The 26982-nt window shown below is 40.6% G+C and overlaps 1 protein-coding gene across 1 annotated transcript in view; it reads left to right on the top strand.

Moving 5' to 3' along the window:
- LOC124155755 overlaps nt 1–26982 on the top strand; it is a 66479-nt gene that overhangs the window by 19579 nt on the left and 19918 nt on the right. Inside the window, exons 8-16 of the mRNA XM_046529844.1 lie at nt 4458–4831; nt 5492–5669; nt 15314–15618; nt 16808–17058; nt 19295–19422; nt 19548–19670; nt 20399–20687; nt 24118–24242; nt 26154–26311. Of these exons, the coding sequence (XP_046385800.1) occupies nt 4458–4831; nt 5492–5669; nt 15314–15618; nt 16808–17058; nt 19295–19422; nt 19548–19670; nt 20399–20687; nt 24118–24242; nt 26154–26311 (1931 nt within the window). The remainder of the gene's footprint in view (nt 1–4457; nt 4832–5491; nt 5670–15313; nt 15619–16807; nt 17059–19294; nt 19423–19547; nt 19671–20398; nt 20688–24117; nt 24243–26153; nt 26312–26982) is intronic.

Here is a 26982-nt window from a genome sequence, read left to right on the forward strand (position 1 = left end):
GATAATGGTTACATTAAATTGATACATGAATAGGCAAGGGCGAATCCAGGATATTTTTCTGGGAGGGGCAAATGGGTGTGACAGGCAAACAGTCTTCTCATATTTGAGATTTAAAGGGTAACAATATGCATAGAAAAATTACTGTACAATATATTTTCTTTATCTTAACAAGATACTTATTAATATAAATTGAATGATTGAGACTCCCAATTAAACAAAAAGAATACTAAAAATCTTGTCTATTTTTCAAGCGTCTAGGGGGGCGGGGGCACGTGCCCCTCCCCCCTAAATCAGCCTATGCATAAAGGAATGAAAGGTTATTACAATGTTTTGTTACAATAAAAGAATATATGTAAATAGAATTCAATTTTACATACATAATATGCCAAAATTCCTGTCTCTTCTTTTACATTTGTGTACAATTGAATTCTTTCTGTATTTTTTGTGACCTACAATCCAAGACATTAATCATCATTGGTATAATTGTAAACACTTCCTGTAAAGTTAAAAGAATGCGTCATGAACATCTGAAAACACCTCATGAACAGCAGGAAAATACCCCATGAATAGCTTATTTGAACAGCTTGCAACGCTTCAATGGGCCAAAATTCACTCCAAGAACGGTTCCCCAACAGTTCATGAACACTTCTGCTACAGTTTCTGAACATTTCGTGTCACACTTTTGGAATGGTTCTTGAACAATTTATTTTCACCAGGTATGCAACCTTTATCATTCATAACAATTGTATATCATTCTCAGACCTATACACCAAGACATTAATCATCATTAAATAATTGAGGTCAAGAAAAAGAAATCCATTTAATAATACCAGTGCTTGATCAGGAAGCTGTGGTAGATATGTTTACAAACTGTAGCTAGGGTGAACTGAAGTGTTGCATACCAATGAAACCAAACTGTTCAGGAAGAGCTCTCAAGTCTTTGGGAATTGAGATACCGTATAAGCGCGTGTAAGAGGCGCACCTTTTTTCCCAGATATTGCAGCCGAAAATGGGGGTGCGCCTCTTACACAAACTTCTTATCTTCCCCCCCTCCCCTTCACCGGTTGCAAGTTCAAGGGGAACTGAGTGGCCTTGGTTTTCTGCGTGAGTCAGTCATCTGAAACCCTGGGTCAAAATCAAGCGGCAGGCAGGGGAGTTTCTCCCTTAGTGACGTATTTTTAAAATGCTCCTGTTTGAATTTCTTGCAAGCATCGCGCCGTCACGTCGGTACCCCAGAGGTGAACATTGAAAAGATCGCGCGGGGTGATTCGCTCCGGAGCGCGCGCTAAATTTATTGTCACGAGTGGGCATCCCGCGGCATTTATACTGTATATAGTAATATTGGTGTCAAAACCTGCGGTTGAAAAAATTCGAACGTGTGTGCTCATTGTTGGACTTAATGGTGGATAGAAGAAATCGGAAATGCTTATAAGTGAGGAGCGCTGAAGGAGAGGTCGAGGGGAAGGAGCGCGCTCCCTCCCCTCCGTATTTAAAGCTACGAGCGAAGGAGCAAGGGAAGAACACGTCCGATCTTGCATGTGACGTTGTTGCCTTTAAAGCGAAGGGGCGAAGGCGCAGCAATGTGATATACGCAGTTTGCGTTGCCTGAGTTTCCAGTCCGTCTCGTCTTGTTTGAATGCGCTTATGCTACGCTTGTTTCTTTCGAAATTGTGCTGTTTGGACTATGTTGAATATTAGTAGCCTTATTTTAGCTATAAATCTTTGTGTCAATCAATCAAAGCTCAAAAAACTTAAATGCTGTAAGATATACGCCGCGTTTGGTCTAATTCTTTTTAGAACCTCGTGCGTGTCATACAATTGCTGAAAGATATCGAGATATCTTCAAGCTCAGAAGGTGACTCACGTAGCATTTGACCTCCAGAAACTCGGGGAATTGAACCTGGTAGACCGAAAAAGGTCAGTTGGTGGAATAGGGTAGGGATGAAACACGTTTCCATTGTTCCCCTGTAACTTGATATTTTCCTGTGGAGTCTCGGAAAGGAAAAAAACGGCAGAGGCATTAGCTGATGGAGAGCCGAGTGTAGTTCCGTTAGGCCCCTTGCACACACACCGATTTTGGACGGCCGGTAAAATATTGGCCGATATTTTACCGGCGAAGTGATGCTTGCACACACGCCGGATTTTTACCGGTCAAACGATATGTTGCTAAGTTTTTGAGCCGGCGTCGGCGATCCACAGTGACAATAGCCGGCAGCTAACCGGCATTTTGCCGGTGCCGGCGTGTGGTCGGTACGTGTGCAAGCTCCAATGCTCTCCCATTGTTCACTATTGGAATGTGGACGGCCGATATTTTACCGGCCATCCAAAATCGGTGCGTGTGCAAGGGGCCTAAAATCTACGACGTGGTTATTATCCTACGGCGCTGAGATTGCCCCAATTGTTGTTCAACCTCTTGGGAAAGCTCATGCCATTTGCCTGTCGTGTTTTGCCTTAAAATTTTCCACGGCTGCAATTCTATTGCAATACTCCTGCGAGAGCTTTTAAACAAAATTGTTCGTGAGTAGGACAAGCAACGTAGAGCGATGGCGTATGCAAAGAGAGGATCGGAACTCTTTCTACTCCCTCTTATGCCGCCGCAGTTATCAAAATTTCCTCTTTCAAATAGTACTGAAAGAGGACATTTCGATAACTGTCGATATTCCAGGCATACGACTGCAACACCGCACGATAGGATTAAAAAAATGTCGCAATTTTTTTTTCTTTATAGCTTCGATCCTCAAAATAGGGGTGCGCCTCTTACACGTGTGCGCCTCTAACACAAGCTTATACGGTATTCAAGCTTTCGAGGCTTATTTGCAGTACTTTCAGTTATTGTCCAAGCTCAGGATTGTATTTGAAAGTCACACATTCACCACTTTATTTACTTTGCTCACATTATTGTTGTAAATGCATAGCAACCTCAAAACATTTGTACTTATATATTTACACTTTTATTAAAACTGTCAATGTAAATATATATCACCCTCATTATACCAATTTGGCAATTTTATCGTATTTCACCAATAACTTAGCATAAACATTCACTCACAGTTAGCACTTTTGAATTTTTTAACATATTAGCCCTAATTTTAAATGTCTTCCCTTATAATGCACTCATTCATGTTTCTTTTGATTCATGCTTATCATTTATGCAAAATAGTGAATCATGAATAGCATTAATTAAATTTTACATTTAGTAACTGTGGAAGAAATGGCTTGGGCTATTGAATTTAATAATCTGTTCAGGAAGCGTTCTTGGCCAACTGTGCTGAAGCCGTGCACAAGACGTTCCATTCATGGGCCGTTTGTGGGTACCAGGTTAGAGCGTGTGAACAATTCCCAAACACTTCATAAACGGCCTAGGAAATTTGTCAAGTTCTAAGTCAATATCTGATCCTAATTTTGCTTAGAAAATTATGAACACAATGATGGTTGTTTTCCTTAATTCGTGGTGATATGTTAATGATCATCAATTATGTAAAATAGTGAATCATGGCTAAATTGTTTCATTTAGTAACTGTAGAGGAGATGTGCAGAACTAAAATATCTGTTCAGGAAGCATTCATGTCCAACTGTGCAGGAGCCGTGCACAAGGCGTTCCATTCATGGGCCGTTCATGGGTACCAGGTTAGAGCGTGCGAACAATTCCCAAACACTTCATGAACCGTTTGCACAGTACGTGCACAGCTTACGAACAGTTAAGCGAACAGTTCATTTTCACCAGGGATGAGAGCGTGGAGGAGCCTTATGTATGTATGCTAATGTCGTCTGTTGAGGTCATAAATATATATGTAGCAGCTTTTATTAGTGAGAACATGGCTTAAAAGTACTGTAGAAATCAGAAGCTCTCTGTTCAAAATATCCTTATAGCAGGCAAAACCTGTTACTGAAATTTGTTAGGAAAAAATGCAGCAATATCCATGGCAACTGGCTGTCATGATGTGAGACTCTTTCACTTCAGACTGGCCTTAGGAAGTGAGTGATGTTATATTTTTTAGGGCAATCATGTGCCTCCCTGGTGACAAATGCATGCAGCCCACAGCACGGGGATGGAACCACCCTTTTCAAACTCTCTGGTTGAAATTGTTTGAAAAATTAGGTTCCATTGACTTCGTAAATTAGATTCTACTGTATGTACTATGTCCACATTAGTTATCGCGGTAGTTTTATGATTTATATTTATTACTATGTGTAGTAGTGTTTATCATAAAATTTGCATGCATGTGTTGAAAATGATTCAGTTTGTGGCATGTTAGTTTTTGAGATTTGGTTTTCTGACTGTATACTACCCTTAGGTACCATAATTATCACCTCTGAATTGTAACCGATCAGATTGGCAACCATGTCTTCCAGTTTATATCCCAGGGATTGCCTGTATTTTGTCTAAGGTCTTTCTTAGCACATAAATGGTGTTGGTATCTCAACTGACATGAACATGTTCTTTATTCGATTTCCAGGAGTATAATCCGGAGTCGGTGATTCAAAAGTTCAGCTTTTCGGGTGGGGAGCGGGTGGTGGGACTGTTCAAGAAGACTGCCGTTGGTGGTGGGCAGGAGAGGACGACTTCCCTGAGGGGAGGTGGGGGTGGGGTGAAGAGGGGGACTCCGCCGGTGCCCATCAGGAGCTCCCAGGCTGCTGCAGCAACTGCCGCTGCGCTGGCTGACGTGAACCACCTCAAGATGGTGGAACCCGTCTCTGTGAGTGGCCAGTGGGCCAACGGACCCCCACTCAAGGCTCGTGAGGTCACCATGGGCTCAGTGTCGGTGGAATCTAAGGAGACTGACACATGTATCGTGGTGACCACTTGTGGGGTCTACGAACTCCAGCTTAGGTTTGTCCATGCTGAATCACTATTAAAATATAATTTGGAATTGACAGAATGAATCAAGTAGAAATGATGCTGAGAGGTTTTGATAATGTGCTTCTGAGTGATAGTTAATAACAGCTTCATTAAGAAGATGCATCCCTCCCTCTCAACCAGTCCTTTTTCACCTCTTATTACTCATTCAATATTGGCATTACCATTTTGAAGTTTCTAGAGTAAATATTGAGTGGACTTTGGTCAAAATTAGCCTTTATTTCAAAGATAAAAACTTAACATCTGAGAAAATACCGAGGCAGAAGTTGCAAATTTTAGGCAAATGTTGTTAAGAGTGTGGCTGGAAAACTTTATTAAAAATTAAATTAATATAAAATATATGCATTTGACTCTTGTATTTTGTTGTTTTATCATCCTCAGAAATTAATCATTCAATACAATTTTTTATTGTTTGAGCCTCATGAATTCCAATCCTTGAGCTCACATTCTGATTAAGGAATTGTTGATGCCATTGTTGATGCCATTGTTGATGATGATTTATGAATTATCAGAGGGCAATGCTGAAGTTGCTCACTAATTGAAGGTATCAATTCTATTAGAACTGTTTTAAATTGATGGTAAACTTTGCTAGCATACAGGCTACTCTTTAATGCATGGACTCATATGAAACAGGCAATGCCCAAGTGAACTTTTCCTGGACCTTGCTCTAAAGAATGGGGAACTAGAAGAAGCAGAACGAGTGGCTCAAGTCTTTGGGCTCAACTTGCAGCATTTGCTTGAAGTCGCTGGAGACTTGGAGCTGGCATCTAAGTCATTCACTCAAGCAATCTCATTTTACAAGTTATCCAGGGTAAGTTTTTTCTGAGCCTGGTACCTAAAGTTTGCTTTCTCATTTCTCTGTGGTCGACAGTTTGTTTGTAACCCATTTTCGCCCTCTGCACTGTTTTCGACATGCTCATGGAAAACATGTTATGCTTTGATGTCACTACAAAATTGATAACCACCCTTTTTTATCACTGTTTATAACGACACTGTTTTTTGGGGAAACATGTCATTATATTTATGTGGTCATTGTCTACTACTATTCAAACAATTTCAAATTCTTTGTCTACTACAATTTTTATGAAATTGCCCATTATTTTCAATGCAGCAAGTCCTTGACATACTAACGAGATGCATTCCAAGACCTCGTTTGTGAGTTGAGAAACCTAAGGATGGCAACGAAAAGTGTAGTTATCCTGCAGAGTGCAACAGTGCATTACAATTTTGCGTTAACTCACGATGCTGCGTGTGTGACGCGGCTGGCACCGAAAAAATTTCGCTGACTGCGGGAGGAAAAATGTGCAAAATGCAGAACAGCTCCTGACTTTACTACGATGTCATTGATAATGTATTGTAAGAGACGCACCTGTGTAAGAAACCCACCCAAAATTTCAGCATTGGATTTGAAGAAAAAAAATTTTTGCTGCATTTTTTTATCCTATCGTGCGGTGTTGCAGATGCCAGGACTTTGGACAATTATCAAAATTTCCACTTTCAATACTAAAAATGTACGCAGCATTTTTCAGCTAAATTTACACGAATTGTATGGCGCTCGGAGATAAGTAAGCATTCATTTGTAATCTTAACCTTATGATGCTTACTAAGAATGGCCAGATAGGATACCTCGGATCCAAAAATCCATGGATAATGCCCTTCTCTGTATACTTGGTACACAAGTTTGCTAAAGAAATCGAATCTGGATCCGAAATTTTAAATAAATGCTTTCGTGAATGCGACGTCCTACAAGAAGGAGTGGAAAGAGTTCCGATGCTCTCTTTTTATATGCTGTTGCACTGCAATGATTTTCCTACTCGTGGACAATTTTAAATAAGAGCTCTTGTAGGAGTATTGCGACATAATTTCAGCTGTGGAAAATTTTAAGGCAAAATACGACAGGCATATAGCGTGAATCTTCTAAAGAGATTCAACAACAATCGGGGGAATCTCAGCACCTAAGGATAATAATCACGTCAAAAGTAAAGACATTGTAGATTTCACAAAACCACCCTCAGGCCTCCATCAGCCTATGCCTCGAATGTTTTTTTTTTTCCTTTCTGAGACCACACAGGCCATAAATCATAACTTCAATGGAAAATATCAAATTACACGGGAACAATGGAAACATGTTTTATCCCTACCCCATCTCATCAACTGACCTTTTTCGGTCTACCAGGTTCAATTCTCCCAATTCTGGAGGCCAAATGCTAGGTGAGTTACCTACTGAGCTCGAAGGTATCTCGATAGCTTTCAGTAATTCTGTGATTGTATGACACGCACTAGGTTCAAAAAAGAATGAGACCTAACGCAATGCATATCTTACAGCATTTTTTAAGCTCTAATTTATTGACCCAAAGATTTGTATGTAGTCACAACACGGCTGCTAATATTCAACATGGTCCAAACGGGAAGGAACAAGTGTAGCATGACCGCATTCAAACAAGACGAGGTGGACTTGAAACTTCAGGCAACGCAAACTTGAGTATATGATAGTGCTGCGTCTTTGCCCCTTCGCTTTGAAGACAACAATGTCACATGCAAGATCGGACGTGTTAGTCCCTTTTTCCCTCGCTTGTAGCCTCGTTGCTTGAAAGGGAGGGAGCGTGCTCCTTCCCCTCTACCTCTCCATCTGTGCTCTTCACTTACAAGCATTTTCGATTTCGCCATTAAGTCCAACGATGTACACACTCGTTCGAATTTTTTAAACAGCAGGTTTCAACACCAATATAATTTTCAATTGCAATAATCCTTATTATGGCGTCTGAATATGATTTTTGAAAAATCAGGCCCTTAGCTCAATGGAAATTACTCTGCAAGATAGATGTCGACTATTAACCAGATATTGACCTTCAAAAGTATGCATTACTCTAAGTTTGATATGCGATTACTAAACGCAGTATAAATGCTGTGGGATGACCACTTGTGGCAGTAAAATCAGGGCACCCTCTGGAGCGAAAAACCATGGACAATCTTTTCCATGTTCACCTCTTAGGTACTGATGCGATGGCACGATGCTTACGAGTAAGAAATGCAAACAGGAGCATTGTAGAAGCAGGTCACTAAGGGAGAAACTCCCCTACCTCCTGCTTGTTTTTGACCTAGCGTTTCAGATGATTGACTCACGCTGGCATCCAGGGCCCCTCAGTTCCCCTTTGGACTTGCGACAGGGGGAGAAATTCGAGTAAGTGATGACCTCTATTTTCGGCTGCAATTTTTGGGAAAAAAGGTACATCTTTTACATGCATTTTTGAAATGGTACTTTGATTAGACTGTGCCCTAAGTGTGAGTTCCCCTATGCCACCCTGCATTGTGTTGGCTAACCTCAAAGGTGCCAAATTTGAAATTTCGGGCACGCTTTGATTTTTCCAAATTCGTAAGTAGAGGACTTAGGCCGTTTTCCAATTCGCAATTATTCACCCTTCGTGCACTTTTCGATCGTCAACTTACGGATGTGACGACAGCAAGGGTGGATCCAATCGGTTGAGGGCGCAAGGGAACGAAGGGTAAGTGAACTAGGGAACGGGGATGCTCCCTCGCTCCCTTCCCCTCGTAGGAAGTGGACGTCAAAATGGCGGCAATCGAAAACTCAGAAATCTTGAACTGGAGTTTTAAGTAATTTTGTGTTTATTATGTGAGCTCTTCTACGTTATATTATATCGGCATTGTGAATTCTTGCTCTTCGCATGCAAAAATATAAGTATAAAGGTGAAATTGATTCTTAAATCAACCACCAGATATTCTAACACTACCCCGTGCGTCACATTTCGTTACTGCCAATAGTTCGCATTATTTCCGTTCAAACTTTATGGCTCCAGTAGAGCATTAGTAAGGGAACAGGGTGCAAGGGAGAAAGGGATCAAGGGAATGAGTGCATACTACGTGGATTGGAAAACGGCCTTACTGTATGGCTGAAAGGCAGTTTTGCATTCCCTGCCGTGAGTAAAACATTTTTTCAGTGTAAGGGAATAACTTGTGTGCGTACTCACATGAGTGCTGTATTCATTTGCATAATTATTGCCCTTAAATTCTCCCAGAAATTTTCTATATCTTTAAAATTGCATGTGCTTATTTTCAAGATGAGTTGGAAATGGGAAGCCCTTAGGCACAAAGCCTCAAATGAATCGTCTGTAGTGTAACTCGGGGAAAGGGAAATGGGAGGGCAAAAGGGGAGGGCAGAGGTGTGGCGGGGATGTCCCATGCACCTCGGACGAGGGAATGGGGTTTGGGAAAGGGAAGGAGAGGGAAATTTAGGGGTGACGAGACCTGAGACAGTAGCGTTAGGATAAAGAAAGCCGTTTGACTGCGTAGTTCGCTCAACATATATTTAATAAGTTTTAAATATGATCATTTACAAATACAATCAAGTCAATAACAAAAGGAACAATGAACTTCTTTTCCTTGGATTCAAAGAAATACAACGCATAATTCACTAGGCTGCACAACAGAAAAATTTAAGTCCTTAACCTAAACCCAAAAGAAAAAAGAATCATGCTACACGTTTTCACATTCGTAACCCATACGAAAACCACAAGAAAAGGGGACAAATATAAAAAGAAACAAAAAAAAGAAAAGGGGGGGAATGGAAATATGAAACAACGAAATAGATATTGCACTGAAGTTCACACTGTAAAAGGGGGTGGTACTGTCATCTTCTCTACTTGTGCGGGGGGAACTTTATAAACCTTTTTAATCAATTCTCTTCTTGACTTGGTGGAGTGGGACTTTTCTTCTGAATCTTTCTCCCCATCAATATGGTTTTCGAAAGAAAAGATCAACTTCCCAAGCTATTTCTCAGGCAGTCAATATAATTCTGAATGCTCTAGACAACAAAGCTGAAGTACTTGGCTTGTTCTATGACTTATCTAAGGCCTTTGATAGTGTCAACCTTAAAATTCTTATGAATAAGATATCCTATTTTGGTATTAGAGGTATTCCATTTCTCTGGTTGGAATCATACCTCGCCAACAGATCACGGACTGTTGCTGTAGTGTCCAATGGTGTGAAATTTATTTCCCCACCAAAAGTTATTTCCCAAGGTGTCCCCCAAGGATCTGTTCTTGGCCCTATCTTGTTTTTAGTATATGTGAATGATCTCACTAACTTTGTCTCTCGATCCTCTGATATCACCCCAGTGTTATATGCTGATGATGCCAATTTTGTGGTTACTTCATCTCAAGTGAATAGCTTATGTACCTCTGCTAACTCTGTATCCCAGCAGTTGTATAAATGGTGTGTTAAAAATTGTTTGAAGCCTAATGTTTGTAAATCTCAACTTATCTACTTCACAAATATTGGAAAAAATAATAGGCAGATCACTGTGGACCTTAACGGTGCATGTATACCACAAGTTGAGAGTACAAAGTTTTTGGGTGTGACTATTGATTCTAATCTTTCCTGGGCAATGCATATCAGCGAATTGGCACGTAAGCTCAGTTCTGTGTGTTATCTAATCAGGTATATACGCTCCACTGTGTCACTAGATGTTCTGCTACTCTTGTATTATGGTGAATTCCACTCTCATGTTCTGTACAGCATTCTGCATTGGGGTTCATCTCCACATGCCGTTACCATATTCAAAATTCAAAAAAGAGTGGTACGCTTATTGTCCAACAAACCCTATCGGACACCCTGTCGGCCATTGTTTAAAGATCTACGAATATTACCTGTGCCCTGTCTTTATATATTCACCATACTTCTCAAAGTAAAGACTAACTTCCAAGACTTTGTCCCAAACGCCAGCATTCACACTCATTATACGAGGCAGCACAAAGATTTGCATGTCCCCTATGTACGGACTAAAAGTGCTGCCTGTGGTGAACAATTTATGAGTCTACTTTTGTACAATAAGCTCCCTATGGAGCTAAAAGATCCCATGAGTCAAGGGGTATTTAAAAACAAGCTGAAAGACTTTTTACTTTCAGGCTGCTTTTACTCTATATCAGAGTACCTGTCACAGTAATATTATATATGCTCACCTCACTTTGCTGTTTGTGCCTTATATCTTTTATTTGTACCCAACCTGTGTTTTTGACGTGCCTTATACAATTTATGTATTGCATATAATTGTCTTTCCGGCAAATAAAGATTATTATTATTATTATTTGGGGGGGGGGGGGAAATGAATGATGGGATTTCGTGGCTTTTTCTCTTACAATTTGTTGAATTTTCGGGGCTCTCGATCTGCTGATGGTGGCGATTCCATAAGCTGCCCTACGTCCTCTCTGGCAGGTTCACGGGTGGGGATGACCTCTTGGCAACAGTTGGGAGATTCTTTCCTTGGCACCACGAGTCTACCGTACAACTCCTACTCGTATCTAGCACCCTCTTCCTCTGTGTCTCTCAGGATCTTTCCACCAACTTCCTCTTCTGCCGTCTCCCACACTCCGCCTACTCTTAGGAGCGTATTTTATTACGTGGAACCGCCAAAAAAAAGAAGCCCTTTTTCTTTGGTGCACCACGTTATATAGTCATTGAGGGGAGGGAACACCAGGGAGGGTCAGGGGAGAAAAAGAAAAAAAAAGGATGATGCACTTGGGGATGGACGTCACTTCACCAAGGACACGGAGGGGGGGGGGGGAGGAAACCACGTTCTTCTTCTACTTGACCGTACGATGTGCACACTTTAGGAGGGAAGGGGAGAGCATTTCACATCTTTGTGGGGAGGAAAATGGGGAAACATCAAATGGGGACTCAATGATTCATAACACACACTCAAAAACCCTCTTACACTCACTCACACATACAGACGAACATATATCTAAAGAAACAACGGCCTTCCTTTACCGTCGCACTCCCATCTCCCACGTCAAAATGTAATCAGACAGAAGGCACCGGTTACAGTAGAAACCATCGGCAATAACTATTTTTGCAAATTTATAGTTTAATAAGCAAGTTAAGGCTAATGTAGGTCTTAGAGTGGCACAAATATTATAGAAAAGGGGTTGAATAAGGTTTTAAATTGGAATAGAGGGGCTTCATACTTCACCATTGAATATAAAGAGCTCCTGATTTAGAGAGTGATTTTCCATGGAATGTGAGACCTTGTTATACTGAGCTTCCACTGTGCCTCATTTCAGCACAATAGGGTGGTTTTTCCTATCATTTTTTACTGCCTAAATCGAAAGATTATTACTCCTGGAGTATGCATTTCACACTTTTAGATTTTTAAATGACGATATCTCTTTTTCGCTATTAAATGAAAAGTGAAAATTTTCAAGCTCGCGAAAACGCGACGGCTAAGTATGAATGCCGGGAAAAGCCCATGTGACATCATTCTGGTTCCTGCTGCCGCAAAGTGAGGTTACCTTGGGGCGAGAAAATGTGTGCCGCTAGGTGCAGGCTGCTGATGCAGGCTGCTAGCAGGTAGTGCTTGGCTTAATTATGGATTATTAATACCTTATCAAATGAAGGAAACTTTCCGACCATAGCCAGTTTTAATACATAGGTGATTATTAAGCCATGTTTCCCCGAGCTCTGTGCCTCATGCATGCATTGGTAATCTCAGATGATGTAAAACTCCTATCTACTCGTATATAAACTATGTCCCTGTGATGTCACGTGGAGTGGCATCGCATGGGTGCCAATCTGGCCTTTTTCAAATGTGGTTAAAATTGACCATTGCCATTCGCCTAAACTGGTATTTCTAAAACCCAAATAATTTGTATATTATGAATACACTAATGGTGGGTAAGAATCGCAATCAATGCCTTTTGTTTTCTTTGATGAAGGAAACTACCTTATTGGCTAATTAAGCCTTCGTTATAGACTAAAATATGATTGATGTAGTTCCAGGTACGTAATATTTTTTTGTGGTCAGCTGATAATTTGTATGGTTTCATTTTATGCTGTGTGGAGTTCAGTACCTGTTTCAATTTGCTCCTGAGACTTGAAACCATTCAACTTAATTTTTTTTCCTTTGGTTGCATGTCTGGCCCCTCTCTAACTCCAAATGCCATGAAAAGCTTAGATATGCCATGGGATTAAGGGAACATGAATACTTTGGGTCGGTGGTTGGAGGTCAAAGGGAAATTTTACCCTTAGCAATTAATGTGAACATCCCTGGTTATTAGCTCATTGATAAGGTACTTGTCATCCATGTAGCTGGTATCATTTTTTGTTCAACTGAGGTGAAGCTACAGTGGAAGCCCCTTATAACGAGTACGGGATATAGCGACAAGCTCGAATTAGCGACAGCTACCTAAGGAACCATTTTAAACCCTATGATTTAAATGTAAAATAAATTCGTAATAACGATAATGGCTCGATTCCTCTCTTGCGCCATTCGTAATTACGACAGGTTGACTTTTTGACCACGTGCCACATCTCTGGAATACAATGCTTTTAAAACGGCATTTTTTCCACCAACGTCGACGTCTACATGTTCCGTATTCTCCTATTCTTCTTTCCTTAATAAATTTCTCGAGTACACATTTCATTGCTCTTTTGTCATCTCCCTCCCGCGCCTCCGCAGTGAGGTTAAAAATTATTCCGCCCGTCTGCTAGCACCATGGCTGGTAAACGCAAGTCCTTGGATTTAAAAATCAAAATGAGAATTATTGCAGATTGTGAAAGTGTTCAAAGAGTGAAATAGCGAGGCGATTTGGAATTAATACATCGACATTGTTCACTATTTTAAAGAAAAAAGAACAAATTCGTTCGGCAGTACTTAAAGAAGGGCGTCCAAGCACTCAAAAACACCTGCGGCCCGGAGAGCATCCACGGCTAGAAATTGCTCTTTTCTCGTGGTTTTGACGTTATCATCGTTATTTTGACGTCATCAAGTGTTGACGTTAATGCTGTGGAAGGCTGGGCTCCGGTCCTTACAGACTATTTGGACAATTACAGCCCCTGCGATATTTACAACGCGGATGAGACGGGCATATATTTTAACTTTCTCCCGAACAAAACTCTCGCCACTCGAACGGACCTGCTGCAAAGGAGGGAAGAAAAGTAAAGACCGCGTAACTGTTCTTTTATGCGCCAATATGGATGGTTCAGATAAGTTAAAACCGTTCGTGGTGGGGAAATCCACCCATCCCCGATGTTTTAAGGGAGTTAAAACTCTCCCTTGCACTTACGAAGCAAATAAAAATGCTTGGATGACGGCTGCTATCTTCACACAGTGGTTACGAGCGTTTGATGCCAGGATTGGTGGAAGGAATAAAAAAGTACTATTATTCATTGACAATTGCCCAGCCCACCCACCAATAGAACTAAGAAACGTTAAAATTGTGTTATTGCCGCCTAACACTACGAGGGTTCTTCAGTTCCAGTCAGCATTCCTATCAAAAAGTGTGCGCTACTGCCGCTAGAGGTCTCTACGTCCGCTGATATTGCGTCTGATTGCGTGAATCTCTACAAAACATAAATATTGCTAACAGACAGACAAAGAGTGGACTTCGTTTATCATTTGTCCTTCTATTTATTTGAAACAGTTATTCACCCTTTCCACCGAAGATAATTGATATGACTAATATGCTTTTAGATGCCGTAATGCTGTTCGGTTTCATGATTCCGATAGCATTTGAGTCGGCTGTTTTGAAACACGATAGTAAACCATTCATACAGGCAGACTTGAAGCATAAGAAGATTACTTCCACCTTCATTCTGCCGTTAACCTGAGAAAGATAGAATTGCAATGCTCATGTGGAACCCTAAAATTTTATCATGCTCCTTTCGTCACCCAATTGCAGTAGCCACCCATCATTTTCATTACTACTCGGAGAGATAGAAGGTATGAATTTTTGAACAGATTCCGAAGTTTTAGCATTTAATAGTCAGATGCATAGCCATAACTGGTAGTTATGACATGTATATTCGGAGCATCCAAGAAATAAGGATAATAACAGCTCATAATGCACAGTTCAGTACGAGTGAGTCTGAAGCTGGGACTTTTAAAATCGACTTCTTAATGCCTCGGCATATAGCATCCTGCATAAATACATATGATTTGATCATAGATTGCAAGTGAATATGATCATTAGTGAATTAAATGTTCAAAATAATGATTTAAAACGGCTATCATGCTGCAATTTTCGCCTCTCGTCAGAAACAGCCGTGGTGACGCCTGATGAGTGATTTTTTTGTGACGATGTAATTGCATTTGGTAACAACGACAACTCACTATAGCGACAGATTTCTCTGTTCCCAACAGCTTTCGTTATAAGGGGCTTCCACTGTATTTGTTTGTGGGTTAAGGTCCATCAATAAGGTCCATTGATGATTATGTATCAATACTCAAAGATTCAAAGCCCACTGAATTTGGCTGTGAGCTTTAGTTTTGTAGTTAGCTTTCCTAGTGGATGATATTTATTTTGTTATTAGAAAGCTGAACCTATTCACAGATTCTGAACCTATTCACAGAAATTTCCCTTCTCATATGAAGCATTGGAAAATGAATAAATTGCTACATCTTTGTGCTTCAACCCTGATTGATTCTCATCATGTGTATTGCAGTGTCGTCACCTGAAGAGTGTACTTAAATTTGCTGCGGGTGGTCATTCAGTGGAGCTTTTGGGTTTCATTGAGACGGTGTTTGGTGCTTCGAGTGCTGGCACTGGGGGCAAGGACCTCTCCCCCTCTGAGCGCATCCACCTCTCCAATTTGGCCGTGATGGCTCACGTGGAGCGAGTGCTGAGATCGGCTGCGGCATCTGCTGCCGCCACCACTGCACAGAATGCTGCACCCAGTGGTGCTGAGGCCAACAATGCCGAGCCTTCCCGGGGGCGCACCTACTCGTCCAGCTTGCTTGGAAAGTTCCTGTGAGTTCTGAAATTCCAATCAGCAGTCTCTTGAGGTTTTGGGTGACAAACTTTTTCTTTCCCCGTCATTTCTTCTCCATCATCCCCTTGTACAGTGAAACCCAATGCAGTGGCTCTCCATGTAAGGAAATTTTATGAAAACCTCCTTACTACTCAATCATAATACCAGTCTCAGCCCCTTTCCATACATAATGCATGGAGAAATACCTATTATCTCTGTAGCAAATATGTCAGCTAGAAAGTATTTTACGATGTGTTATCATGCAATTTTACTTCAAAATTGCACATTATCACAAGAGTTTCTCTTAATTGTTGCCAGAATGAACGAATTTTGATTATGTTTGAGGAAAAGGAGGAGAGAATTTGATGCTTCGATTGGAAGAACGTAATCCTAATCTGCCACACGATTAGTATTCCTGAAAAAAATAAATTTCTGTAATGTTGCTGCTTGGGCTTTGTAAACCTGCAGTATTTTTGGGAGGCCCTGCAAGGTTCAGACATTTCTCTTGATAGCAGGGTTTAACAGGAATATAAATCATGCCAAATGGCACTGCTCCTCCCACCATCTTAACAAAGGCTAATGTTCCATGCCAAGGTGTTAAGGTCAAGGTGTTGGGGGCCAGCAACCAGAGGCGTGGATGGGGAAACTGGAATTTGTGCTATTTTGAATTTTCTTCTGGGGTAAGTGAGGGTTTTCTACTTAAAATCTCCTTTAAATCAGTTTTGCTCCCTGCCTCATTGCAGATTTTCAGCTCTCCAACTCTTGTTGAAGTGGTCAGGAATATGTATCCATTGGTAGGTGAGTCAGTGAGGCACGTGAGTGGTTGTATATGCCATGGAAATGGAAACCATGAAAAATGGGACCACTATTATTCGACGCTAGTTTTCGAGTTATGATTTACTATTTGAAATCGATTTTCGAGTTCGAGAAATCTGGTATTCGACCCATCTCTTCTGCAGAGATTTAAAAAAATTTAGATCAAATCTGTATTATATTCAAGGAATTATTTATAGAATCTGAATATGTATGTAGTTGTTTTTATCTCAGTTTTCTGACACTCGAATGTAACGGGAACATAGTCATGTTTTCTGCGTTGAAAACCTGTAGCAAATGTGTATTCCTTTCTTCTAAAGAAGTTTTTGTTAATGTTACATTCTTAGTGGTGCAATGTGTCTTTTGCTCCACCAGCCGTTTCCTGCATGACAACCAGCATTATGATGAGGTGCTGGCTGTGAGTGTTGTGGGGCAAACTGCTTTGTGGGAACCTTTGCGCTTCCTATGCAGTCAGCGTGGGCTGCATCGAGAGGCTTTGACCAGCCTTTCCCGCCTCCTGCAGTCAGTGGCAGCTAGTCGAAGTAATGATGGAGGTGGAACAGAGCCTTCACAAAGCCATAGCCACCCATTTGCGCTCACGTCAGTGGCTGCTTCTTTACTGGACCGTGAGTAGATCTCCCTCCATCCATGTTATGAGCTTCCCAAAGGTAGAGATTATGTATATTTGAGGAGGCATGGTAACCATCTGGGTGTTTGTCTGCTAACCAAAGGATTTTGTGTTCACATTGTGGGTGAAGCGTAAAGGCAGTCTGAGACGAATCTGTCATGGTGCATGATGGCCCAGGGAAAGGAAGGAACTGAGTGTGCCTATGGATTTCAAATGTCTGTGGCATTAGGGTGGTCCTTATTTTTAAAGTTTTCGAATTTCTTTTGGGACCCCCCCCCCCCCAGTTTTGTACCATTTGGTGAGAAAATAAATCATGTAAATTGGGGAAAACCCACGTGGCACCCAAAGTGTTGCCTGGGGTGGCACGCACTCACTCTTGGTGCGATATCCCGAGAACCAATGGGCAGAAATGAAAGATATTTGAGGTTATACAATATAAATGTCTAATGAGTCGTTGTAAAAAACAGAAAAGTGATAGAATAACCCGAGAGTGACATTATCTCAAGTTATGTCCGAAAAACACCCAAACAACACAAAATTCCTAAACTTTAAGTGCGATGCGGTACGTTTTCCCGGCATCCGATTGCAAAAATAATTTACACAATTTATTTTCCCACCAAATAGAACAAAACTGGGGGGCGTCCCAAAAGAAATTCGAAAACTTAAAAAATAAGGACCACCCTACTGTGGCTTGTTATGAGTGAGCTCTACCCTCACCCATTCAAACCAACCTTTGGGTTATGTCACTGAGTGAGTGTGCTATCTTTGAGTTAAGTGAGCCATAGAATAATTGAATCCATGCAACACATGGGTCTCTACCTTTTGAAAAAAGTGCATGTGACTTAGTACTGCAAGAATCTTTGGTCTCAGGAGAGTTGCCACAGATCTGAAAAACGTGGAAGAAAGTGAAGAGGTGTGGAATAAAAAAAATACCATTTTAAAACTAGAAAAGTTTGGTGATTTATTTCTTATAGAATCCAGTGAATCCATATATTTGTTACCAATTTTTGCTTAACGATTTTCATTACATTTTATCAAAATTTTCACAAACACGTAATCATTCAAAAATTTTCTTTCATCACTTAGTAGCCATAATTAATTAGGCTCTACATTTTACATTAAAACCTTGTTAATTTGAACTGTGCTAATTCGAAATACTGCCTAATTCAAAGTGGTGGGCATTCCTTGGGGAATGGAATGAGAAATTGCATGCTTGGTGGTATGGATGATTCAAAAACTGCTCAACATGTAATTTAAAGTCAAATTTATCCCTGCAAATCTCACTTTTATCCGGTAATTTGTTGCCATCTTTGGCATTGGTGCATTTTCAGAGTTCAGAAGCAATCGCTATGAAGTGATTTGCTCTTTGAAACCAAATTCATATTTCGAATTTAGCTTTTCTTCCGAAATCAAAAATGTCATGACTAGATACTTCCCTTTCTTGGTCTCTCCATCCTTGGATATTTTTCTTTACGGTGTTAAGCTTGCATGCACCTCTCAATGCGATACGTACCATAAATTCTTAGTTCTTGCAAGGAGACATCGCCTAAGTGATGTTCAGGATCTGGAAGCAGATGTTATTTTCTGAAACTATACAGGTATGGTAGAAAAAGATTCATGGCTTTCTTCCACATGGGCCCGGGTTCGAGAGATATTCGCATGTAAAGATTTCACGCAGCATCACATCCCTTGAGTAATCGTCACCTCTCAACTACGGCCGTGGCGGTGCGGTCTAGGGCGCTAGTCCTTTAACCTGTAGGAAGTGTACCAGGTTTGAGTCCCAGTGACTGCAATATTTTTTCTCTTCTAATTTTTGAAAGCACTGTTAAATTTTATCCCCGTTCGTTTTATTTAGTTACTTCGCGATTTTTTAAATTAATATGAATTTTTGGATTTCAAGCAAAACTCCGATTTGTGCCTTACCAGGACACTTCCTACAGGTTAAAGGACTAGTGCCCTAGACCGCACCGCCACGGCCGTTACTGAGAGGCAGCGATTACTCAAGGGATGTGATGCTGCGCGAAATCTTTACATGCGAATATCTCTCGAACCCGGGTCTATGTGGAAGAAAGCTGTGACACTTTTTCTACCTTACCTATATAGTTTTAGAAAATAACATCCGCATCCAGATCCCGAACATCACTTAGGCGATGTCTCCTTGTTGGCGTTTCTTTTCTTTTGCAATTTTGAGATTTGTAAGTCGTTTGCCATTCGTGCACGCTCTGTGTTTACAGCCAGCCTCTGGGAGTGCTTGAGCGATGAAGCCCTGTTGCAGCCCCTGCTGGAAAGACCTCAACTGGCCACCGTTCATCTCAACTTTGTCACTTCATTTCTGTCCATGCTGAGCGCCCCTAGTCTGCAGGTATGTGACTCGGAAACTCTGTTGAGGTTGCCCGTTTCATTTCCTGTTATTAGAAGGTTATTTTCATGCCAATTCAATCGTTTCACCATGATGATTCTCCCTCTTTTTGTGTGTTTTTTTTCCAGAGACTGGCAGTCCTGTATGACCCCTCTTCACCAATCTTTTCCCCCAGTATGCAGAGGCTATTTTCTTGTGATACTCAGGGTCAATATGGCTTCAAGGTCTCATCCGCTGGGAGTGAGTCACTGGTTGGTACTTTATATTTAATCATGTCTTTCACTGTCTGCTAGTTTTTCTTCTTGTTTTAGAACTTCACATCTTCAGTGACACTGAGGCTATAAAATAATTTGGCTTGTCTTGAGTTGACGGAATTAAGAATTCAGGGTTACGCAAAAATGTAGGGCAACAGATTGATTGGCATTTCCTCTCTCACCTGCTCTGTGGTCTCCTCACCTTTAAGTGGTCCCAAATATTTTGCCCCACTTGTTGGCCGCTTAAGACAAGTTTCACTGTGACATGTAAAAATAAGCATAAGTAACAGTGCTCCTAAGGATGTGCAACTTGAGCTAGGCTCACCTCATTTACAATACCTTCTGATGAATAAAGTGGAAGAGCTACTAAATGTCGCCACATAAGAGAAAGTAGAGAAATTAAGGTTGGACCTCAGTTTATGTCACAGCCACCAGACCATCACAGTTGGTCAGTGTTCACCATGTTAAACTCATTTATTTTTACCATTATGAGAAAAACCCTAAAAAATTGTTTATTTGCATAGAAAATCACTACAATATATTTTAAGTGTAACATCAAGTTTTTACGAGGCAAAAACGTTCACACATAAATGTATACATATAAGGGCTTTAGCTTCCAATAAAATGGGAATTTATAAACTGCAAACCAATTACAATGTTGTGTTCATTCAATAAAATGTGGCTCTATTGATTCAATTGAAAAAAATGTGTTCCTTTATTTGCAGGAGGACTCTGGTGTGCACCACCCAATTGAGGAATTGCTCGAGATGTACATTAAGGTGATGCTGTATCTGAGTCGCAAGCGGTCTGGTGGTCGAGCCTCGTACTTTCCTGAGTTGATGGGTTGGAGCATATCCAAGGAGCGTGATGCAGGTGACGATTGCGACGAGAAGAAGAAGAAGCCAGCCGAGCGTGGCAGACCTCCCTCCATCCTTGCTGCTGGTTACGCTCACGCTGCTCTTGTGTGGAACCGTGGCGTGCTGACGTGGGGAAACACAGCTCATGGCTGTCTTGGTGCGTTAATTCCGACCTCTTAAATTGTTTCTAACTTTTTGGTTAAAGTGAAATGATTGATCACTTCTTAATTCACTTCCTAATTTGTCCCACATCACGTGAGCCACAATATTATATTTCCAAAAGGTGACGTGGCAAAATTATTATTATTATTTCATGTATTATATATTCTCTTGCTGCCCTTTTCTGAGTTTGTAATTTCGAAAGAAAGTTTGCTTTTCACAGAAGTCAATATCAACCAACATTTAATGTCAATGTACTTTCAACCGTAGAGGTATATAATCATTCCTTTAGTAATTTATACAAATATGTAATCCATTGGCTTCTCCTGTGTGTACTTAATTATTATTTTTGATCAACATGAGAGAATTTTATAAAGTTTTAATGAAATAGTTATTAATTTAAGTATGATATTTCTTATAGGTATTTAAGAGAATTATCAATCTGACAGATCTACGCTTGTTAATACATTTCATCTCAAAGTCCTCGGATCCACTGCATCTGCATGTGGCTGTGCTTCCTCTGCTCCTTTCTCTCCCTCTCATGTTTTACTTGTAGTAGCATGCAGTGTGTCTGGTTGATTATTCAGTGTGGCTCTTGACTTCATTGATACTTTCCATGTAGCCACAGCTTCATTCTCAGGATTTCTGCGTGTAGCTCCCCTTCAATTGCGGGCTCTATTATTATTTCATTTTTCTTTTGTTCTAACTTCAATGTGATAATGAATTTACTTTGTATAAATGAAAACTTGTTAACACAACGGCCTTGATACAGGTACTTTTGCATTACCATTAAGTAATTTTTATGTAATTGAGTGAAATAAATGCCTCTCTTACATTTTCGGTGATGAATATTGGTTTAAGGTGAGGGTTGTCATTGGTAGTATGGCATTCACTTTACATTGGTCTCTTTAGGAGACACCTTTTTACTTGAATAATCACTTAGAAATTGACCTCGTGTTCATATTTGTTGAAGTAAAATTTTCCTTAGGCTGATTGGATGCTACCCATATCCTAAGTATCATTGCTGATGATTGTGGATATTTCTGGAAGATTCTCTCATCACTATGCATTGAAATAATTCAGCATTGAATCTGATTTAACCGATAGATGCTATAGTCCTCTGCTCTATATTGAAGTCTTTTACTTCTTAAATGGTTGAAGCAGATTTTGGTGATAATGTTAGAATTACATGCTATTCATTTTCTTCTTGGTTTTGATCCTTAATTCATACCTTCAAGAGTTAAATGTGACAAGTGTTAAAGTAATATTCGAGTATGAAGGATGAAGCCCTTCCATACGCTCTTTCAACTTAAATTACCTCCTTTCTCTTATACCAGTGTTATTTCACAAAGGAATAAGATTGTCTTTACCTGTCTTGCATATTTGCATACTTTTTGTCTATTTTGTAAATGAAATAAAGAAAAATATTCGGTGCTCGTTTCCAAAAGGTTGCATCTGTAGTTGCATGTGGCAACATGATCACGGACCTAGCAGAATTTGTGAGATGTGTCAAATTGCTGTACGACTGCAGGAACTGTCTTCAAGACACCGTGCCAAACAGTCATATTGCACATAGTTGCTCTAGAGTCAAAATGCCTTTCTGTGAGCAAGCAGCACAGTCGCACCATCGGTGAAACGCTGAAACAGAAAACATAATATCTCGTGAAGGCAAGTAACCTGTGCTCATGCCATTGCGAATCATGCAGTCACAAATTCCCTGTTCTTGGATGCAAGCCTTTGAAGGTGCTAATACTTTCGTAGTCAAGGTTTCCCATGCTCATTTTCATCAGTTAGTGTTTCCTAACTTTTCTTTTCGATCTTCAGGATTTAGAATGACCTACACAATGTCATGGAATCACGTTCTGAAGACAGTATTTGAAGACTTCTTTTTTCATGCTTATGCTTTATTTCAATCTTGGTTTACAGATCCAAAGACTTTATTTCCCAGATAGGATACCGCTGTGGTTTCATTTAGTTGCATTAATGAGGTAAGCTGAATTCGCGTTGGAGCAAAACGTAAAGACGACTGAAAAGAAAAACAAATCAACGGATGTGGGATGTTGGTGGTGTGGGGAAGGTGCAGACTTATGTCGTGTGGATTGCTTTCCAATCATCCAATTTCCTACCGGTCTACTCCATGCAAGCATGGCACAGCGCCAACTTAACTCTGCCTGTTACCCACTCTGTCACTCTCCATTGTCGTCTAATTGGCAAGGTGCTTTTTCACCTTCCTCTTCATGCCATCTGATTAAAGAAAAGGAACTGCAAATGTTGCGATCTCAGAAAAAAATACCCCAGGGAAGGCTTTATACATTTGGTGGAAGGAAGATTTCGTGCTTTCCTGGCGAATGGACTTAGTGAAGAGTTCTCGGGATCGCCAACGGGTCAGGAACTCCATAACTGCCGATGTTTCGATGACCGAGTCGAACATCAAAACGTCGGCAGTTATGGAGTTCCTGACCCGGTGGCGATCCCGAGAACTCTTCACTAACTTTGGTGGAAGAATCATCTGTGTGTCTCGACGTATTTTGTGTAATTGATATTGCAGTCTGGAATTAATGCAGTGAAAATTAGTGATTGCCAACGAAGAGTTTTGCTTCAAGAAATTAGAAGAGAAAAATTTCCAAGTGATGAGATGATACAGTAAGCATCAGGGATTGGATGCAGCCACGCTGATGAGCTGACATGTAGTCAGCACCATGGCGTAGATCAGTTTTTGATGCTCAGGCAATGCTCTAACTATTCACCAGGTGGATGTGCCATTTCATGCAGTCTGACTTGAAGTTGACTCGGAATACTGCTGGAAAACACATTAGTTTGTGGCGAGATCTCTCCCCACTTCCAGCACGGCACAGTTAATTTGAAGCTCAGACTCTCGACCATGGCTCTTATATACTGGTTGCTAATATCCGGCTCGGGATTGTTGCCTGAGATTCCGCTTTTACCCCTCAAACACAATTCTGGGCACAGTCACCCTGCCACTAGGGGAAATATGGAACTAACGGCGCTGTCAGCGGCGGTATTTGATTTCGAACCGCTGCCAACAGCGCAGTTAGTTCCATATTTCCCTTAGTGGCAGCGTGACTGTGGCCAGAGTTGTGTTTGAGGGGAGGCGTTTAAGGGGTAAAAGCATCCGTCAAGGCAACACTCCCGAGCCGGAATATGTCGGGAGATTAGCAACCAGTATATAAGGACCATGCTCTCGACACTGCCCCTGATCGACAACTGGCAGTCCGGAGCAGAGACTATCTTCTCCCCACTGGTTATGGGTTCTCGTAGGGGTTTCAGCTCCTTTCACTGAGCCAGTCAATACAATTTAAGATGAGCCGTAATGGTCCGTGTGAAAGCAGGTGGTGTAGGGTATGATGGAATGTTGTGTAGCTCAACTGGGAGTCCATGAATTGAGTGTGGATGATTTCTCATTGCAGGTCATGGGCCCACCATGTCCCGCTACAGCTTTCCCCGCGACGTGGCCTCCTTCCCCAGCCTCGGCATCGAGGTGCTCAGTGTGTCATGCGGCCGGCAACACACGTTGGCCCTCACTACAAATGGGGTGTGTTCACTGCCTTCAATGCTTAAAAATATCGTCTAACCAATCTAATTATACTGGAAGAAAATAACAGTATGTATAGGATAACAAAGTTGCAAATTTTTCTGGTTCTGGCTCTTTCATTAACTCCTTTGTCTCAGCTTGACTTCTGCTCTTTATGGGCCAACTCATTGATTTAGTTAATGAACAACAAGAAATTTTTTCAATACTTTTTCATTTTAATACACTCTCTCAACCTTTTCAACTAAGTGAAGAGTGATTCGGACCACATTATCACTCTATTCTTTCTGGTGATTTTCCATTTTTTTCATTACTCCATGTCCAGTTTACTGAAACAAAAAAAAATATTGGAAAATCATCTTTTACTGCGTGGAAACCTGAGAAGTAACAATTCTGATTGTGAAAACAGCAAAAACAGTACCATAGTATCGTATATGTCTGAATATAGTCCCCCCTTTCTTTCCAAAAATGCCTGTGGTAAAAGTAAAATGGGGGGACAATATTCGAACACATTTTTTTAACTTTTCCCAAAACAGAAGCCTCAAAATTAGGGGGGGGGGGGACTATATTCAGAGGGGGACTATCTTCGGAGAAATACGGTATGTTGGTCATTTCTTAAGGCCTGTTTACACGGTACATTAACACGTATGGGTTAATGTCTAAATGTATGTACGCGAGAATGAACGCCAAAATGCACCGTGTAACCACCCAACTTGTGCGAATGCATGCACAGAAAATAGAACCTGTTCTAATTTGGTTCTTGCATTCGTACATGTTCTGTTCCGGTCCACAAAAATCATTCACGCAAACGTACATTAACTCGTACGTCTTAATATATCGTGTAAACAGGCCTCAAGATTTATAAAACACAAAATTAAAAACTGGGGAACTGGTTCTATGAGCTGGTTCCAGTTCTCTTGTTCCTTCAAGAACCAATGGAACTGAAGAATTCTACTTCTGGTTGTCCCATTGTTAGTATTATAGTCACAGACAGAAAAATCTTACTAACCTAGTTCCCAACATTTTGCCAGTCCAAGCTTGCTAAATTGACAATGCTGGTTTTCCTAAATGGGCTTCAAAACTCTTTTTGCCCAGCTGTGAAGGAGGTCCTTTCTCTGTGAGCTAAGTGTTTGTTTTTCTCCATAATGGGGAGCATGGTTAAGTGACATTACCAATTCTGCAACAGGTCTGGACTTAGAAAATTTTTGGTTTCCATGTTGTTAAGACTGTCTAGGACTGTACTATAGTGAGAGTGAATTCCTGTAAAGCAAGCAGCAGCAGCCAAACAATCGCAGCAAAATGAGCTGGAGTTTGTTAGTTGAAGGGAGACGTGTTTTTGTATCAATTTTTTTTGTTCTGGAGTCAAAGTGATTGTTTTTTTAGTTTCATAATTAGTTACGAAAGCTACCTACTTAATGCATGACATCCAAGGGCAAATGTCATTGTGAAATACCCTGAAACTGTCTGAAACTGAAAAGGTCACCAATCGGGGTAATGTTGAATAGATCTCGTAGTCACCTTTTCTTCAGAATTAAATTTATAGTATATCTTAATTGAAGAAAATTTTAGAGGCATTTTATTGCATTTGAATTCCATATTTTTACCAAACAAGTTTTATTTCCTAATGGGAATATGCCAGGTATTCATGGTTTTAATCTGAAAATTGACTTGGGTACTTTGTGGATTGTGTTTGTATTACCAAATTCCGGCGCATTTATAAAAAAAATAAATAAAAAAACACAGCAGCTAAGATCAAATTGGTGATTTATCTGAAATGGAATGGCATTATTCTTACATTGAGCGATTTATAGGCACATATTGTTTGATATTCATTATGTGAATCATTCTTCAATTTTATGTACTACATTCTCTAATGGTTATGGTCTTCTAATCCTTCCCTGTTATTTGTTGTAGGTGTATGCCTGGGGTTCTGCCCAGTTTGGTCAGATAGGGATAGGAATGTCGTCTGGACAGGCTCCTTATCCGAGATTGGTGGAGTCACTGTGCCGGGAGCAAGTGGTGCAAGTCTCCGCTGGACAATATCACTCGATGGCCCTCACAGATGATGGAAGGTTAGCTTTGGGTTAATTATCACACCTTCCCCTAAGTTATCTGTTTTGCTATATAACACAAGTTTTGTTTCTGGTGATTTATTATCATTTTATACTTGGTTCAGTAATAAAAAGTATTACAATAGACTCTTGTTAATACAAACAACGTTATTACAAAGTTCTCGTTATTACGAAGCAAATCGTTGGACCCGACGAAAAGGCCTATCCAAGCTATAGGTAAAGAAACGTTATTACGAAATTTTTGTTTTTACTAAATTACGAACCTCAGTCCCGGTCCCAGCGGTTACAAAATGAACTTTATCACAAAGTCCCACTCAAAAAAAATGGCATTTAGGTGGAAATTCACTATGCTAAGTTTTAATAATGGTGCCACGTTTAAGTTCTCCTCCTGTACTGTGGCCAAGAGCGTCAATTATGGTTAATTCTTCACCATAAATGCAACATCATGTAATAAGCTTAATTCCTGGGGAATCATGGTGACCGACTCATTACAGCTTGTAAATTTGATCCACAGTTAGTCCTCTTCCTACGCACATTCGATTTATGAACTTTCACAGATACCAGCATGCAAAAATTTCGACTTTGGCGCCTTTTGATTTAGCCATTACTATGCGGAGCGGCATAGAGGAACCCGCACTCTAGGCATAATCTGAACAAGGCATCATTGGATT

Source organism: Ischnura elegans, chromosome 1, assembly GCF_921293095.1.
Source record: "Ischnura elegans chromosome 1, ioIscEleg1.1, whole genome shotgun sequence".
Taxonomy (NCBI): domain Eukaryota; kingdom Metazoa; phylum Arthropoda; class Insecta; order Odonata; family Coenagrionidae; genus Ischnura; species Ischnura elegans.